This window comes from Cyanistes caeruleus, chromosome 35 (genome assembly GCF_971803275.1).
Source record: "Cyanistes caeruleus chromosome 35, bCyaCae1.hap1.1, whole genome shotgun sequence".
Classification (NCBI taxonomy): Eukaryota; Metazoa; Chordata; class Aves; order Passeriformes; family Paridae; genus Cyanistes; species Cyanistes caeruleus.
Genome location: NC_141736.1, coordinates 1161779 through 1181086, shown reverse-complemented (window position 1 = coordinate 1181086; position 19308 = coordinate 1161779). Strand labels below are relative to the sequence as shown.

Sequence of the window (19308 nt, the reverse complement as noted above, 5' to 3'; positions counted from 1 at the left end):
CAAACCTTTTTGGTTCCTTGTCAGAGGAGGATGTTGTCGGTGGAGGCCTGGCTGGGTTCAGGTGCTCCGCGGGCGCGTCCCCTCACGGGGATCCTCTGCGGCCTCCGCTCCCCTCACGGGGTCCCCTCAGCCCGCGCCCCCCCCCGGCCCGTTCCCGCCACCGCTCTGGGCCCCGCCCCCTCTGCACCACCCTCCCTCTTCCTTCTCCCATTGGCCCTACCCTGTGTCTATCACATCGCTCCGCGCCACCCCATTGGTCCGCTCCCGCCCCCGCGCTGCTTATCCCCGCCCTCCGGGCCCGCCCCTCTCGCCTCCCCGCCCTCAGCCCGTCACCCTCCCTGATTCGCTTTGTCCCCTGTCCGTCACGCTCCCTCCGCGCCCTCCTATTGGTCCGTTCCCGCCGCGCTCTCTGTGGCCCCGCCCACCCCGCCGCGCGCGCGCCCCCCGCCGGCGGCGGCCCCGCCCCCGCCGCAGTCCCGGCGCCGCCGCTCCGGCCCCCGCTCCGGCCCCGCTCCGGCCCCGCCGCGGCCGCTCCGGCCCCGCTCCGGCCCTTCCCGGGCCCCGCCGGCCCGGCCGGGCCGGGCCGCTCCCGCGAGGCACCGCTGGCAGCGTCCCGGTAGGAGCCGTGCCCGCGCCGCGCCTCGTGGGGGGAGCCGCGCCGAGCCGGCCGGGCCGCGCCGGGCCGGGCCGGGCGGGGGCGGTGCTGGGGCGGGAGGAGCCGGTGTGAGGTGGGGTGTGGGGGGGTGGCGGTGGCGGTGAGGCGGGGGGGGGGGCGGCGGGACGCGGTGACCCGGCCCCCCCTGTGTCCCCTCCCTCCCGCCCTGCCCATTGTGTGCAGACAAAATGGCGGCGGTGAGTGAGGGGAGGGTGGGGGGGGGGGCGGCCGGGCCCCCTCACGGACCCCCCTCAGCAGCGGCCCGAGGGACGGGGGGGATCGAGCGGCCGGTCCGGGAGCGCGGGTGCCACACGGGGCTCCCCCCGATTCCCCTCATTCCTGGCCGGCGCCGCTTTGTTCGCGCCGCGTTTGCAAATGGCGGCAGCGCCCGGCGGCCCCCGCGCCCCCTCCTCACCCTCCGCGCCCCCTCCTCGTTTTCGCCCCGCGGCCCCGCACTCGAGTGGGGACGGGGATGGGGGGCCTGAGGGGGGCTGGTCCCTTCCCGACCCCCTCAGCCGCCCCTGATGGGATGTTCGGGGGGGCATCGTGGAGGAGGTGGGATCGCCCCCCTTGGAGGGCCTCAAAGCCCCTCTTCCCTCCCCATCCCACCTCATCCCAGACTGGGAATTACATTGGGATCATCCCCTTTGGGGGGGATTTTAGCCCCTCTGCCCCCTTCAGGATCAGGATCTTACTCTCCTCAGCTTTTCGCGGCCTCTGTCCCTGCTCCCTCACGGATCCCGCTGGTCCAACCCCGTTATCCTCCGTTTCTGGAGGGTTTAGAGGAACAGAGATGCAGCACCCCCTTCCCGCCTCGTCTGCTCCGCAGGGACCGCCGGCTTTGTGCCCCCTCACTCCGGGATTCCCGCTGGATTCCGGGGTTCCCGCTGGATTCCGGGGTTCCCGCTGGAATCCGGGGTTCCCGCTGGATTCCGGGGTTCCCGCTGGATTCCGGGGTTCCCGCTGGAATCCGGGGTTCCCGCTGGATTCCGGGGTTCCCGCTGGATTCCGGGGTTCCTGTTGGAATCCGGGGTTCCCGCTGGATTCTGGGGTTCCCGCTGGAATCCGGGGTTCCCGCTGGATTCCGGGGTTCCCTCTGGATTCCGGGGTTCCTGTTGGAATCCGGGGTTCCCGCTGGATTCCGGGGTTCCTGGGAGGCTTCATCTCTCATCCATCCCGGGCAGGTGCCAATACATGGATAAAAGCAACCAATTCTTTCTTAAAACGTGGCCTTGAACCCGAGCACGGCTTTGCCTGGCTCACACTTTCCCACGTTTAGGGCAGAAATTCCAACCTTTTACGTCCTTTGCTTGTTTTTCCCCAGCGTCCTTCCCAAAAGGGTTTTTGGGAGAGTCACTCCTTCCCTCGGGAGGCTCCATCGGAGCGCGGGAAGTTTGGTGAATTCCTGCTGGGGGTGGAAGGGGTGAGGCCGAAACCTGGTGAAATTCCAGAGTTTGTCCCGTTTCCAAGGGCTGAGTGAGGATTGAGCTCCCGGTTTCACTGAATCTGTGGTTCTTCTCCTCGAGAGACAGAAATCTGCTGGTGCTGCAGCATCAGATCCCAGATTTCTCCCTCCAAAAATCCCAGGAGAGGGATAATGGGAGATTCTCTGGCTGTTGTTGTGATTCTGACTGTAGGAAGGGCTGGGTGGGATTTCAATCCTTTCCTTATCTAGCCTGGAAATTGAGGGAATTTTAAGGAAAATAACGGGGCCTTCAGGGCCCAGCCCAGAGCAGGAAGCACCAGGAGATGCCATGTGGCTCCTTGGGAATGAATCTCCCTGCTCAGCCAGCGTCGGTCGGGGTTTAATAACAATTAAATCCAAATTTATGACACTATTAATGAATAAAATCAACAATGAACAAACTGGCAGGATTGGGACCAGAGGGGTTTCCTTGGATGGGATTGTGTGTCCTTGCAGCGGCTTGAGGGAATGAGTTTTCTTGGTTTTTATCTTAAAAATGTGGTTTTTATCTTAAAATCGTGAGTCCTGGCTCTCGGGGTGAGCTGATGGACGCGAGGCCAGAAGTGGGGAGGTGCTGGTGGATCTTCCTCATCCTCCGCTGCCTTTTCCAAAGCTTTTCCATGGAGTTTTCCTTGGAGTTACTGTTGGGCATCTCAGGGCTGGGATTGAACCGGTCAGGGGCAGTGGGGGAAAGTGGGGATTTGAATTAATTAGTTTAATTGGGTATGGTTAATGACCCTGGCTGGAGCAGGTGCTGATCTTTCCGGTGTCCGTGTGGGAACGGCGAGGGAGCATCCAGAGGGTCCCGTTCCTCTGTTCCGGGGAACAAAGCACTGGAGTTGGAACAAAAGGCTCCCCCGCTCCAGCTGGGGGCGGTTCCCACAAAAAAGGCAGGAATTTGGTGTCACTTGGGCTGAATTTATCCAATTCCAGGACTTCTGAGCGCTGGGTTTGCTGGGTTTATCCCGTTTCCTCCTGATAAACTCAGGGAAAAGCATCCTGTGGAATCCTAATGGAAAGGCAGCGGGGCTCTGGGGTAAAAGCAGGGATCTGGCAGAGGGATCTGTGCAGGGAGATTCCCGTTAGGATCCCAGAGGGATCCACCAGGAGCTGCCCATGCGAGCAGAGGGAAGAAGGGCCCACCTGGCATTAATTTGTGTCATTAATTAATTAATTGTCTCCAGTGTGGAGAGGGGAGTTCTGTCTGCTTCAGTTACAGGAGCAGGAGCTTCGGAAAAATCCCATTCCATTGGAAAAACCTTTTGGGAATAAAAGTGAATAAGGATTGGATGCTCTGTGGTCCTCCATTGCCAGTCTCCAGCTCTCAGGGATATCCTGGGGGGCAGAAAGCTGACCTCTGGCTAACGAGTTTGGATCTAATTTTTTAATTCAAGAGTTTTCCCTCTCCCAGCTCCGGCTCACCCACCCTCTGTCTCTTCCAGATCCCAGAACGCCGCGGCGCTGCAACACTCTGCTCACCCGAAAAATCCAAATAAACACCTTTACAACCTTCAGGCAGGCAGCAGAAAACAAAAATGGTAAAGGTGGGAGGGACGAGATTCCCGGGTGAACATCCCCATCCCGACCCTCCCTAATCATCCCCCGGCCTCCCCTTGCAGCGCCCGATGCGGATCTTTGTGAACGACGACCGGCACGTGATGGCCAAGCACTCGGCCGTGTACCCCACGCAGGAGGAGCTGGAGGCCGTGCAGAACATGGTTTCCCACACGGAGCGGGCCCTCAAAGCCGTCTCCGACTGGATCGACGAGCAGGAGAAAGTCAGCGGGGAGCAGCCGGAGACGGAGTCCATGGAGACGGCGGCCGAGGAGGAGAGCAAGGAAGGAGGGTGAGGAGAGCTGGTGGCATCACTGAGCTTTAAATCCATGAAATTTGGTTAGATTGGCTAAAAACTGGGCTCGCTGGTGGTGGAGAGGTTGTCTTTCCTGGATGGGGAGTTCACCAGGGCAGGGTTGATTGCTCCAGGTGCTCCTCATGGATCCAGCCCTTGGGTGGGCCTGGCAGAGAATTCCAATTGAATTGTGAATTCCAGTGAAATGGAATTGAATTCCAATTCAATTGTGAGTTCTAATTCAATTGTGAATTACAGTGAAGTGGTGAATTCCAATTCAATTGTGAATTCCAATTCAATTGTGAGTTCCAACTCAATTGTGAATTACAGTGAAGTGGTGAATTCCAATTCAGTTGTGAGTTCCAATTCACTTGTGAATTCCAATTCAGTTGTGGATTCCAGTGAAATTGTGAGTTCCAAATCAATTGTGAATTCCAATGAAACGGTGAATTCCAGTGAAATTGTGAATTCCAAATCAATTGTGAGTTCCAACTCAATTATGAATTACAATGAAGTGGTGAATTCCAATTCAGTTGTGAGTTCCAATTCACTTGTGAATTCCAATGAAATTGTGGATTCAAATTCAATTGTGAGTTCCAATTCAGTTGTGAATTCCAGTGAAATTGTGAGTTCCAAATCAATTGTGAATTCCAATGAAACGGTGAATTCCAGTGAAATTGTGAATTCCAATTCAATTGTGGATTCCAACTCAACTGTGAATTCCAATTCAATTGTAAATTCCAATGAAATGGTGAATTCCAATTCAATTTTGAATTCCAGCTCAACTGTGAATTTCAACTCAATTGTGAATTACAATTCAATTGTGAATTCCAACTCAGTTGTGAATTCCAGCTCAACTGTGAATTCCAATTCAATTGTAAATTCCAATGAAATGGTGAATTCCAATTCAATTTTGAATTCCAGCTCAACTGTGAATTTCAACTCAATTGTGAATTACAATTCAATTGTGAATTCCAACTCAATTGTGAATTCCAGCTCAACTGTGAATTCCAATTCAATTGTAAATTCCAATGAAATGGTGAATTCCAATTCAATTGTGAATTCCAATGAAATGGTGAATTCCAATTCAGTTGTGAATTCCAGTGAAATTGTGAATTCCAGCTCAATTGTGAGTTCCAATTCAATTGTGAATTCCAGTGAAATTGTGAATTCCATCTCAGCTTTGAATCCCATCTCAGCTGTGAATTCCAATTCAATTCTGAATCCCATCTCAGCTGTGAATCCCAGCTCAGCTGTGAATTCCAATTCAATTCTGAATTCCATCTCAGCTGTGAATCCCAGCTCAGCTGTGAATCCCAGCTCAGCTGTGAATCCCAGCTCAGCTGTGAATCCCAGTGAAATTGTGAATCCCATCTCAGCTGTGAATCCCAGCGAAACGCTGACCCCTCCCCGTGTTTCCCCAGGGATCAGAAGGCCACGGAGCAGCTGACGAGGACCCTGCGGGGGGTGATGCGCGTGGGGCTGGTGGCCAAAGGCCTCCTGCTGAAGGGGGACCTGGACCTGGAGCTGGTGCTGCTGTGCAAAGACAAACCCACGGCCAAGCTCCTGGAAAAAGTCGCCGATAACCTGGGAGTGCAGCTCGCGGTGAGCGAATTCCCTTCGGGATGCTTCCGCTCCCCTCCTTCTGGCCTGGGAAAGTCGTTTCCGGTGGCGTTCTTTGGGATTGCCAAACGAACTTCTCGTTAATTGTGGGATGGTTTGGGTTGGAAGGGACCTTGGAGCTGGCCAGGGACACCTTCCACTAGCCCAGGGTGCTCCAAGCCCTGTCCAGCCTGGCCTTGGGCACTTGCAGGGATCCAGAAGCAGTCACAGCTGCTCTGGGGATTCCATCCCAGCCCCTCCCTGCTCTCACAGGGAGGAATTTCTTCCCAAAATCCATCTAAATCCTTTCTTTTCCAGGGTGAAGCCATTCCCTGTGTCCTGCCCTTCCATCCCTTGTCCCCAGTCCCTCTCCAGCTCTCCCGGAGCTCCTTTAGGCACTGGAAGGAGCTCAGCTCTCCCCAGAGCCTTCCCTGCTCCAGCAGAACATTCCCATCCCCAGAGGTGCTCTGGGAATCCAAACCCATGGAATGTTCCGGATTGCCAGGCACCACCTTACACCCATCTCCACCCCGGCTCCGCAGGCCATCACCGAGGACAAGTACGAGATCATCCAGTCGGTGGGAGACGCCGCCATCGTCATCAAGAACACCAAGGAGCCGCCGCTGACGCTGACCATCCACCTGACGTCCCCCGTGGTCAGGGAGGAGCTGGAGAAGCAGCTGGCCGGAGGTACGGCCGGCCGGCGCCCGGCGTCCCGCGGCTAACCAGCGGGGAAAGTGCTCTTCAGCTTCAGCCGGAGCCGCCGCGGCTCTTCCTGGCCAAAATCCAAACCAAATCCCTCGCCGAGATCCCGGTTGTGGTTTATCCGGACCGAGCTGCTGAAGCTGAGGAGCACCTTTCACACGGGATTTTTTTTTTTTTTTGCTCTATTTATTTCCTTTCTTTAATTTATTTGATTTTATTTTTTTAAAGTATTATTATTATTATTATTTTATCCTTTCTTTTGGTTCCACTTGGGCCTTTAGTTCACTAATTCATCATCTCGTTGTATTACTCGTGGTTTGTCCCCGGCCATGTCAGTGCAGTGACATGAAAATAGAAACCAGATTTGTTTAAGAAACCCAAAAAAAGAACCAAAAAAATCCCCTCTCGAAGGCTTCTTGTCCGAGGAGTTGCATGTCCATGAACCGGGATGTTCCGGGATGTTCCCCCGGTGTGTGTTGCAGCAGAACGCCGGGTGCTCGGGGCTCCTCCTGTGGGCTCTTCCAGCGCCTCAGCTTCAGAATTCCGGAAAGCGATGCAGAGTTTTGGATAAAGTTAGCTTCTCCAAAATTCCCTTTGGAATCAGAATTCCAGCGGCTGCTGGTTGTCCTCTCCAATTCCGATGGGCTCCGTAGGGCCGGCGGTTCCCCCGCTCCGCACTAGCCTTATCTAAAACCCTGATCTCGAGCAATTTTGGGCGATTTCAGGCCTTTCCTCAGTTTTGCTGCAGCACAAACCGGGACCTCTTTGTGCTCTTGATTGTTGATCTCTGGTGTTGATCTCTGACCTCGTCTCCGAGCCTTCTAGTTTGTCGATTTTAGGGACGCTGGACCTTTGACCAACAGGACGTTCTCTGTCGCGGGCCGGGGCCGGGGCAGCCATCCTTCCGGGCGGAGGGTTCCCTGGATCCTCTCCGAGCCCAGCCCTTCCCTCCTCCCCAACCCCCTGAGCTCCGGCTGCGGAGCCGGGCTCTCACCCCCTCAAATTTCCCCATCGCCGGCCTCGCCGCCGCCTCTCCATCCATCCAGGATTTATTTCTGTGCCCTCCACCGAGCCTCACGCCCGGTTTCCTCCTCCTCTTCCTCCTCCTCCTCCTCCTCCTTCCAGCGCACATTCCAGCCCGTCCCTCCCTGGGAGCTGAGCTTCCCCCCGTGTCCAGGCGAGGCCGCGCGGCGGCGGCAGCGCCGCGGCAGCCCCTTCCCCTCCCGCTCCCAGCATCCCAGCAGGATTTTTTGGGAGCCTCAGCTGCCCGTTAGGATGCTGCCTCATCCCCCTCGGCCCGACAGAAGCCCCTTGGTCAAACCGTGCCTTGTCTTCTTATTCCATCCACGACTAGAAACGCTCTCAGTCACCGACTCCCCGGACGTTCTGGACAGGCAGAAATGCCTTGCTGCCTTGGCGTCTCTGCGCCACGCCAAGTGGTTCCAGGTTTGCATTTTGTTCTTATATTTATCTTTAAGTAGAAAGATTGGTAAACTCTTTTTTAAGGGGCTGAGTGTTTTTCTTTTCGGAGTTCCAAGTGGCCGCCGGCCGCTCGGAGGTGCCGGACTGTGGGCGCTGGAGCGACCTCGGAGCCTTTGTACGGAGCAGCCGCGGAGCTGCTGCTTGGTGTGAGGAGTAACGTCCCCTTGGCCAGGGCCTTGGCTGAGACCTTGGCCAGCCCCTTGGCCAACCCCTTAGCTAAGACCTTGGCCAGCCCTTGGCTAAGACCGTGGCCAACCCCTTGGCCAACCCTTGGCTAAGACATTGGCCAACCCTTGGCTAAGACCTTGGCTAAGACCTTGGCCAAGACCTTGGCCAACCCTTGGCTAAGAACTTGGCTAAGACCGTGGCCAACCTTTGGCCAACCCTTTGGCTAAGACCTTGGCCAACCCTTGGCTAAGACTGTGGCCAACCCCTTGGTTAAGACCTTGGCCAACCCTTGGCCAACCCTTGGCCAACCCCTTGGTTAAGACCTTGGCCAACCCTTGGCCAACCCTTGGCTAAGACCTTGGCTAAGACCTTGGCCAACCCTTGGCCAACCCTTGGCTAAGAACTTGGCTAAGACCGTGGCTAACTCTTGGCTAAGACCTTGGCCAACCTTTGGCCAACTCATTGGCTAAGACCTTGACCAACCCTTGGCTAAGACTTTGGCCAACCCCTTGGTCAACCTTTGGCTAAGACCTTGGCTAAGACCGTGGCCAACCCTTGGCTAAGACCTTGGCCAAGCTCTTGGCTAAGACCTTGGCTAAGGCCTTGGCCAAGCTCTTGGCTAAGACCTTGGCTAAGGCCTTGGCCAAGCTCTTGGCTGAGACCTTGGCCAACCCTTGGCTAAGGCCTTGGCCAAGCTCTTGGCTAGGACCTCTGCTAAGACTCTGGCCACCCCTCATCTGTCGCGGCTCCGAGCTCCGGGCGCGGGGCCAGGCTCCGGCTTTACCCTCGGCAAGCAACACCCGGAGGGAGCGTCGGCGGCGCGGGCGGGCGCTCGGTGAACCCCTGTCTGGTTTGGTTCCGCTTCCAGGCCAGGGCCAACGGGCTGAAGTCGTGCGTCATCGTCATCCGGGTGCTGCGGGACCTCTGCACTCGCGTTCCCACCTGGGCCCCGCTGCGAGGATGGGTAATTGCCCCTTTTGGTGTTCCGGGGAGGGTTGGCAGCGTTTCTCCCAGTCCAGCTCTGCTCTTTCCCAAGGTTCCGGCATTCCCAGCTTGGGCATTTCTGTGGATGAGCGATTTCTCTGCTCTCGGAGACGCAACCCAAAAGTCCGCGGTGCAAATGGGTTTATTGGTCGTTACCTGGCCTTGCCTTGCTAAATGAACTCGTGTTGTTACCTAATTAACAGTAATTATCAGCTCGGGTCATTGCTGAATTGCTTTATTAATTATCAGCTCAGGTCATTGCTGAATTGCTTTATTAATTATCAGCTCACCTCGATGCTGAATTGCTTTATTAATTATCAGCTCAGGTGATCGCTGAATTTCTTTATTAATTATCAGCTCACCTCGATGCTGAATTGCATTATTAATTATCAGCTCAGGTGATCGCTGAATTGTTTAATTAATTATCAGCTCACCTTGATGCTGAATTTCTTTATTAATTATCAGCTCAGGTCATTGCTGAATTATTTTATCAATTATCAGCTCAGGTCATTGCTGAATTTCTTTATTATCAGCTCACCTCGATGCTGAATTGTTTTATCAATTATCAGCTCAGGTGATTGCTGAATTGCTTTATTAATTATCAGCTCAGGTGATCGCTGAATTTTTTAATTAATTATCAGCTCACCTCGATGCTGAATTTCTCTATTAATTATCAGCTCAGGTGATTGCTGAATTGTTTTATTAACTATGAGCTCAGGTCATTGCTGAATTTCTTTATTAATTATCAGCTCAGGTGATTGCTGAATTTCTTTATTAATTATCAGCTCACCTCAATGCTGAATTGTTTTATTAATTATCAGCTCAGGTGATTGCTGAATTATTTTATTAATTACCAACTCGCCTTGCTATCAAGTTGTTTAATCAATTATTCAATTATTTAATATGTTATATTATATTATAATACAATACACTACATTACATTGCATTGCATTACACTACACTGTATTATATTATATTACATTACATTACATTACATTACATTATATTATATTATATTATATTACGTTATATTGTATTATATTATTCCGTTACGTTACATTACATCACGTTACATTATATTAATTAAATTACATTACGGTATTATTTTAATTATATTATATTATATTATATTATATTATATTATATTATATTATATTATATTATTACATTACGTTTCATTACATTACATTACATTACATTATATTACATTATATTATATTATATTATATTATATTATATTATATTATATTATTCCATTATATTACATCACATTACATTATATTACATTATATTAATTAAATTACATTACGATATTATTTTAATTATATTATATTATATTATATTATATTATATTATATTATATTATATTATTCCATTACATTGCATTACATTACATTACATCATGTTACATTATATTACATTATATTAATTACATTACATTACAATATTATTTTAATTGTGTTCATTATATTATATAATATAATAATTATATTATATTATATTATATTATATTATATTATTACATTACATTACATTACATCATGTTACATTATATTACATTATATTAATTACATTACAATATTATTTTAATTGTGTTTATTATATTATAATATATTATATTATATTATATTATATTATATTAATACCTTACATTACATTACATTACATTATGTTGCGATATTATTTTAATTATGTTAATTATATCATATTATATTATATTATATTATATTATATTATATTATATTATTACATTACATTACATTACATTACATTACATTACATCACGTTACATTATATTACATTATATTAATTACATTACATTACAATATTATTTTAATTGTGTTTATTATATTATATTATATTATATTATATTATATTATATTATTACATTACATTACATTACATTACATTACATTACATTATGTTGCGATATTATTTTAATTATGTTAATTATATCATATTATATTATATTATATTATATTATATTATATTATATTAGTACCTTACATTACATTACATTACATTATGTTGCGATATTATTTTAATTATGTTAATTATATCATATTATATTATATTATATTATATTATATTATATTATATTATATCATTACATTACATTACATTACATCACGTTATATTATATTACATTATATTAATTACATTACATTACAGTATTATTTTAATTGTGTTAATTATATTATATTATATTATATTATATTACATTACATTACATTACATTACATTACATCATGTTACATTATAGTACATTATATTAATTACATTACATTACAATATTATTTTAATTGTATTTATTATATTATATTATATTATATTATATTATATTATATTAATACCTTACATTACATTACATTACATTACATTGCAATATTATTTTAATTACGTTAATTATATTATATTATTCTATATTATATTATATTATATTATATTATATTATATTATATTATATTATATTATTACATTACATTACATTACATTACATTACATCACGTTACATTATATTACATTATATTAATTACATTACATTACAATATTATTTTAATTGTGTTCTATTCTATTCTATTCTATTATATTATACTACATTATATTACATATCATTATCAAAACTTTTTATCAGCTATTTATAGCTATCAGCTCTCCACTCTTGCTGCTATCAAATTGTTTTATCAGTTATCAAACCACATCGTTATCATCAAATTGTTTTATTAATTATCAAGTCATGTTACCATGACATATAAAAAAATCACGTTATTTTTAGAATATTTTTATTAATGTTCAAGTCTTGTTATCAAACAGTTTTATCAATTATCAAATCACTTTATCATTTACCAGATGTCCTCCAATCCCATCACTGGTTTTCTTTATCAATTAACAAACATTTATCAGTTATCAAATAACTTTATTTTATCCAATCACACAAACATTTATCAGTTATCAAATAACTTTATTTTATCCAATCACGCAATCATTTATTAGTTATCAAATAACTTTATTTTATCCAATCACACAAACATTTATCAATTATCAATTTATTTTATCCAATCACACAAACATCAGTTATCAAACAATTAATTTTATCCAGTCACACAAACATTTATTTATAAGTTATCAAATAACTTTATTTTATCCAATCACGCAAACATTTATCAGTTATCACTTTATTTTATCCAATCACATAAACATTTATCAGTTATCAAACAATTTATTTTATCCAATCACACAAACATTTATCAGTTATCAAACAATTTATTTTATCCAATCACACAAACATTTATCTGTTATCACTTTATTTTATCCAATCACATAAACATTTATCAGTTATCAATTTATTTTATCCAGTCACACAAACATTTATTTATCAGTTATCAAACAATTTATTTTATCCAATCACACAAACATTTATTTATAAGTTATCAAATAACTTCATTTTATCTAATCACACAAAAATTTATTTATCAGTTATAAAACAATTTATTTTATCCAATCACACAAACATTTATTTATCATTTATCAATTTATTTTATCCAATCACACAAACATTTATTTATCAATTATCAATTTATTTTATCCAACCACACAAACATTTATCAATTATCAATTTATTTTATCCAACCACACAAACATTTATCAGTTATCAAATAACTTTATTTTATCCAATCACACATTTATTTATCAGTTTTAAAACAATTTATTTTATCCAATCACACAAAAATTTATTTATCAGTTATAAAACCACTTTATTTTATCCAATCACACAAACATTTATCAATTATCAATTTATTTTATCCAATCACACAAACATTTATTTATCAGTTATCAATTTATTTTATCCAATCACACAAACATTTATTTATCAATTATCAATTTATTTTATCCAATCCCACAAACATTTATTTATCAGTTATCAATTTATTTTATCCAATCACACACACATTTATCAATTATCAATTTATTTTATCCAATCACACAAACATTTATCAATTATTAAACAATTTATCCAATCACACAAACATTTATCAGTTATCAATTTATTTTATCCAATCACACAAACATTTATTTCTCAGTTATTAATTTATTTTATCCAATCACACAAACATTTATCAGTTATTAATTTATTTTATCCAATCACACAAACATTTATCAGTTATTAATTTATTTTATCCAATCACACAAACATTTATCAGTTATTAATTTATTTTATCCAATCACACAAACATTTATTTAACTTTATTTTATCCAATCACACAAACATTTCTCAGTTATCAATTTATTTTATCCAATCACACAAACATTTCTCAGTTATCAATTTATTATATCAAATCACACAAACATTTATTTATCATTTATCAATTTATTTTATCCAATCACACAAACATTTATCAATTATCAAATAACTTTATTTTATCCAATCACACAAACATTTATTTCTCAGTTATTAATTTATTTTATCCAATCACACAAACATTTATCAATTATCAATTTATTTTATCCAATCACACAAACATTTATTTATCAGTTATCAATTTATTTTATCCAATCACACAAACATTTATTTATCAGTTATCAATTTATTTTATCCAATCACACAAACATTTATTTCTCAGTTATTAATTTATTTTATCCAATCACACAGACATTTATTTCTCAGTTATTAATTTATTTTATCCAATCACACAGACATTTATTTATCAATTATCAATTTATTTTATCCAATCACCCAAACATTTATTTATCAATTATCAATTTATTTTATCCAATCACACAAACATTTATTTATCAGTTTTCAATTTATTTTATCCAATTACACAAACATTTATCAGTTATCAATTTATTTTATCCAATCACACAAACATTTATCAATTATCAATTTATTTTATCCAATCACACAAACATTTCTCAGTTATCAATTTATTATATCAAATCACACAAACATTTATTTATCATTTATCAATTTATTTTATCCAATCACACAAACATTTATCAATTATCAAATAACTTTATTTTATCCAATCACACAAACATTTATTTATCAGTTATCAATTTATTTTATCCAATCACACAAACATTTATCAGTTATCAATTTATTTTATCCAATCACACAAACATTTATTTATCAGTTATCAATTTATTTTATCCAATCACACAAACATTTATCAATTATTAAACATTTTATCCAATCACACACACATTTATCAGTTATCAATTTATTTTATTCAATCACACAAACATTTATCAATTATTAAACATTTTATCCAATCACACAAACATTTATCAGTTATCAATTTATTTTATCCAATCACACAAACATTTATTTCTCAGTTATTAATTTATTTTATCCAATCACACAAACATTTATCAGTTATCAATTTATTTTATCCAATCACACAAACATTTATCAGTTATCAATTTATTTTATCCAATCACACAAACATTTATTTATCAATTATCAATTTATTTTATCCAATCACACAAACATTTATTTATCAATTATCAATTTATTTTATCCAATCACACAAACATTTATTTATCAGTTATCAATTTATTTTATCCAATCACACAAACATTTATTTATCAATTATCAATTTATTTTATCCAATCACACAAACATTTATCAGTTATCAATTTATTTTATCCAATCACACAAACATTTATCAATTATCAATTTATTTTATCCAATCACACAGACATTTATCAATTATCAATTTATTTTATCCAATCACACAAACATTTATTTATCAATTATCAATTTATTTTATCCAATCCCACAAACATTTATTTATCAATTATCAATTTATTTTATCCAATCCCACAAACATTTATTTATCAGTTATTAATTTATTTTATCCAATCACACAAACATTTATTTAACTTTATTTTATCCAATCACACAAACATTTCTCAGTTATCAATTTATTTTATCCAATCACACAAACATTTATCAATTATCAATTTATTTTATCCAATCACACAAACATTTATTTATCAATTATCAATTTATTTTATCCAATCACACAAACATTTATCAATTATCAATTTATTTTATCCAACCACACAAACATTTATCAGTTATCAATTTATTTTATCCAATCACACAAACATTTATTTATCAGTTATTAATTTATTTTATCCAATCACATCATCAGCTCGTTTTGTTAATTACCAGATCCCGTTGTTATCAATCTGTTTTATCCACTCCCGGCTTCCTCTGGCTCCTCTCCTCCTCTGGGATCCAGAAGCTCGCAGACAGATCCCTGCCCTGGAATCCTTTAGTGGATCCCTTTTTCCCGGGCTCCCTCTGCCAGGATCCCCTTCCAGGAGTCTCGTTCCGGAGGCTCCCTTTGCCAGGATCTCTTTATTTGGGATTCCTTTTCCTGGGATCTCTTCCCCAAGGATCCCTTTTCCAGGGATCCCTTTCCTAAGGATCCATTTCCTGGGATCTCTTCCCCAAGGATCCCTTTTCCTGGGATCCCTTTCCTAAGGATCCATTTCCCGGGGATCCATTTCCCGGCATCCCTTCCCCAAGGATCCATTTCCTGGGATCCCTTTCCCAAGTTCCATTTCCTGGGATCTCTTCCCCAAGGATCCATTTCCTGGGATCCCTTTCGTAAGGATCCCTTTCCCAAGGATCCCTTTCCCAAGGATCCATTTCCCGGGATCCCTTCCCCAAGGATCCATTTCCCGGCATCCCTTCCCCAAGGATCCATTTCCCAGGATCCCTTTCCCAAGTTCCATTTCCTGGGATCTCTTCCCCAAGGATCCATTTTCCAGGGATCCCTTTCCCAAGTTCCATTTCCTGGGATCCCTTCCCCAAGGATCCTTTTCCAGGGATCCCTTTCCCAGGTGTCCATTTCCTGGGATCCCTTTCCTAAGGATCCATTTCCCAAGGATCCCATTCCCCAAGTTCCATTTCCCGGGATCCATTTCTTAAGGATCCATTTCCCAGGATCCATTTCCAGGGATCCCTTTCCCAAGTTCCCTTCCCCAGGATCCCTTTCCCAGGGATCCATTTCCCGGGATCCCTTCCTCAAGGATCCCATTCCCAGGTTCCATTTCCTGGGATCCATTTCCCAGGGATCCATTTCCCAGGATCCATTTCTCAAGGATCCTTTCCCCAAGTTCCATTTCCCAAGATCCCTTTCCCAGGATCCCTTTCCCAAGTTCCATTTCCAGGAATCCATTTCCTGAGATCCATTTCCCAGGATCCCTTTCCCAAGGATCCATTTCCTGGGATCCCTTCCCCAAGTTCCATTTCCCGAGATCCCTTCCCCAGGGATCCCTTTCCCAAAATCCCTTTCCCAAAATCCCTTCCCCAGGATCCATTTCCCGGGATCCCTTTCCCAGGATCCATTTCCAGGATCCCTTTCCCAGGATCCCTTCCCCAGGATCCCTTCCCCAGGATCCCTTCCCCAGGTTCCATTTCCCAGGATCCCTTTCCAGGATCCCTTCCCCAGATCCCTTCTCCAGGATCCCTTCCCCAGGATCCCTTTCCCAGGATCCCTTCCCCAGATCCCTTTCCCGAGATCCCTTCCCCAGGATCCCTTTCCCAGGATCCATGTCCAGGATCCCTTTCCCAAAATCCCTTCGCCAGGATCCCATTCCCAGGATCCCTTTCCCAAGGATCCCATTCCCAGGATCCCTTCCCCAGGATCCATTTCCAGGATCCCATTCCCAGGATCCCTTCCCCAGGATCCATTTCCAGGATCCCTTCCCCAGGATCCCTTCCCCAGGATCCATTTCCAGGATCCCATTCCCAGGATCCCTTCCCCAGGATCCATTTCCAGGATCCATTCCCAGATCCCATTCCCGAGATCCCTTCCAGCCTCTCCGGGCTCCATCTCCCCTCTCCCCTCCCTCACTTCCCTCCTTCCCTTGCAGCCTCTGGAGCTGCTGTGTGAGAAATCCATCGGGACGGCGAACCGGCCGATGGGCGCGGGCGAGGCTCTGCGCCGCGTGCTGGAGTGCCTGGCCTCGGGCATCGTCATGCCAGGTGAGCTCCGCGCGGGTGAGCTCCAGACAGGTGAGCTCTGGCCAGGTGAGCTCTGGCCGGGTGAGCTCCAGACAGGTGAGCTCTGGCCAGGTGAGCTCTGGCCGGGTGAGCTCCAGCCAGGTGAGCTCTGGCCAGGTGAGCTCTGGCCGGGTGAGCTCCAGCCAGGTGAGCTCTGGCCAGGTGAGCTCTGGCCGGGTGAGCTCCAGCCAGGTGAGCTCTGGCCAGGTGAGCTCCAGACAGGTGAGCTCCGCACAGGTGAGCTCCACACAGCTGAGCTCTGCTCGGGTGAGCTCTGCTCGGGTGAGCTCCGCACAGGTGAGCTCCGCACAGGTGAGCTCTGGCCGGGTGAGCTCTGGCCAGGTGAGCTCTGCTCAGGTGAGCTCCACACAGGTGAGCTCCACACAGGTGAGCTCCACACAGGTGAGCTCTGCTGGGGTGAGCTCCAGCCAGGTGAGCTCTACTCGGGTGAGCTCTGGCCGGGTGAGCTCCTCTGGCCAGGTGAGCTCCGCACAGGTGAGCTCCAGACAGGTGAGCTCCAGCTGGGTGAGCTCTGGCCAGGTGAGCTCCAGACAGGTGAGCTCTGCTCGGGTGAGCTCCTCCAGCCAGGTGAGCTCTGCTCGGGTGAGCTCTGGCCAGGTGAGCTCCAGCCAGGTGAGCTCTGCTCGGGTGAGCTCTGGCCAGGTGAGCTCCGGAGAGCTGAGCTCTGACTGGCTGAGCTCCTCTGGCCAGGTGAGCTCCTCTGGCCAGGTGAGCTCCAGCCAGGTGAGCTCCTCTGGCCAGGTGAGCTCCAGCCAGGTGAGCTCCTCTAGCCGGGTGAGCTCCAGGTGGGTGAGCTCCTCTGGCCAGGTGAGCTCCGGCCAGGTGAGCTCCGGCCAGGTGAGCTCCAGGTGGATGAGCTCCTCTGGCCAGGTGAGCTCCTCTGGCCAGGTGAGCTCCGGCCAGGTGAGCTCCAGGTGGGTGAGCTCCTCTGGCCAGGTGAGCTCCGGCCAGGTGAGCTCCTCTGGCCGGGTGAGCTCCAGGTGGGTGAGCTCCTCTGGCCAGGTGAGCTCCGGCCAGGTGAGCTCCGGCCAGGTGAGCTCCAGGTGGATGAGCTCCTCTGGCCAGGTGAGCTCCTCTGGCCAGGTGAGCTCCGGCCAGCTGAGCTCACCCACGGCCTTCCCGCGGCAGCGGAGCCGGGAGGAGCGCGGGGGGATGCCGGCGGTCTTGGGAGCCCCTCCATTCCCACGGGAGATTCCCGGCCCTTCCCCATCCTCTGCCCCCCTAGAGAGAGGCGGAGTCTGGCCGCCCGCGGGAGCGCGATTCCCCGATCCCGCAGAAATCCCGGCAAAATCCGCGCCCTCCGAGCCGCCCCAGGGAATTTAGGGTAGAGACCCGGGATAATTCTCTGCATATCTTCCTTGTTTCCTGCCTTCAGATGGTTCTGGTATTTATGACCCTTGTGAAAAAGAAGCCACTGATGCTATTGGGCATCTAGACAGACAACAAAGGGAAGATATCACACAGAGTGCTCAGGTATAGTGTGACCTCCATCCGGCCCTTCCCAATCCCCGGCTCGCTCCGCTCCCGGCTCCCTTGGCCAGCGCAGATCAGACCCGCGGTCACTCGGTGCCACGGTCACCCGGTGCCACGGTCACTCGGTGCCACGGTCACCCGGTGCCACGGTCACTCGGTGCCACGGTCACTTGGTGCTGTGGTCACTTAGTGGCACGGTCACCCGGTGCCACGGTCACTCGGTGCCACGGTCACCCGGTGCCACGGTCACTTGGTGCTGTGGTCACTTAGTGGCACGGTCACTCGGTGCCACGGTCACTCGGTGCTGTGGTCACCCGGTGCTGTGGTCACTTAGTGGCACGGTCACTCGGTGCCACGGTCACTCGGTGCCACGGTCACTTGGTGCTGTGGTCACTTAGTGGCACGGTCACTCGGTGCCACGGTCACTCGGTGCTGTGGTCACTCGGTGCTGTGGTCACCCGGTGCTGTGGTCACTTAGTGGCATGGTCACTTGGTGCCACGGTCACTCGGTGCTGTGGTCACTCGGTGCTGTGGTCACTTAGTGGCATGGTCACTCGGTGCCATGGTCACTCAGCACCGTGGTCACTCAGTGCCACAGTCACACGGTGCTGTAGTCACTTAGTGGCACGGTCACTCGGTGCCATGGTCACCCAGTGCCACGGTCACTCGGTGCTGTGGTCACCCGGTGCTGTGGTCACTTAGTGGCACGGTCACTCGGTGCCATGGTCACTCGGTGCCACGGTCACTTAGTGCTGTGGTCATTCAGTGCTGTGGTCACTCGGTGCCATGGTCACTTGGTGCTGTGGTCACTCGGTGCCATGGTCACTCGGTGCCACGTTCACTTGGTGCTGTGGTCACTCGGTGCCACGGTCACTTGGTGC

General features: G+C 46.1%; 1 protein-coding gene across 15 annotated transcripts in view; it reads left to right on the top strand.

The window, feature by feature from the left end:
* The first annotated feature begins 437 nt into the window (after positions 1–437).
* Positions 438–19308, top strand: part of ILF3 (interleukin enhancer binding factor 3) — a 48068-nt gene continuing 29197 nt past the window's right edge. For 7 of the 15 annotated variants that reach the window (XM_086871360.1, XM_086871358.1, XM_086871359.1 and 4 more), the window contains exons 1-9: positions 438–616; positions 3563–3658; positions 3740–3966; positions 5394–5574; positions 6114–6261; positions 7631–7722; positions 8795–8890; positions 16804–16915; positions 18330–18427. In XM_086871360.1, the coding sequence (XP_086727486.1) occupies positions 3656–3658; positions 3740–3966; positions 5394–5574; positions 6114–6261; positions 7631–7722; positions 8795–8890; positions 16804–16915; positions 18330–18427 (957 nt within the window). In that variant the 5' untranslated portion in view covers positions 438–616; positions 3563–3655. Of the gene's footprint in view, positions 617–748; positions 853–3562; positions 3659–3739; positions 3967–5393; positions 5575–6113; positions 6262–7630; positions 7723–8794; positions 8891–16803; positions 16916–18329; positions 18428–19308 lie in introns of those variants that run through there. The other 8 variants (XM_086871355.1, XM_086871353.1, XM_086871350.1 and 5 more) reach the window with 3 other exon arrangements.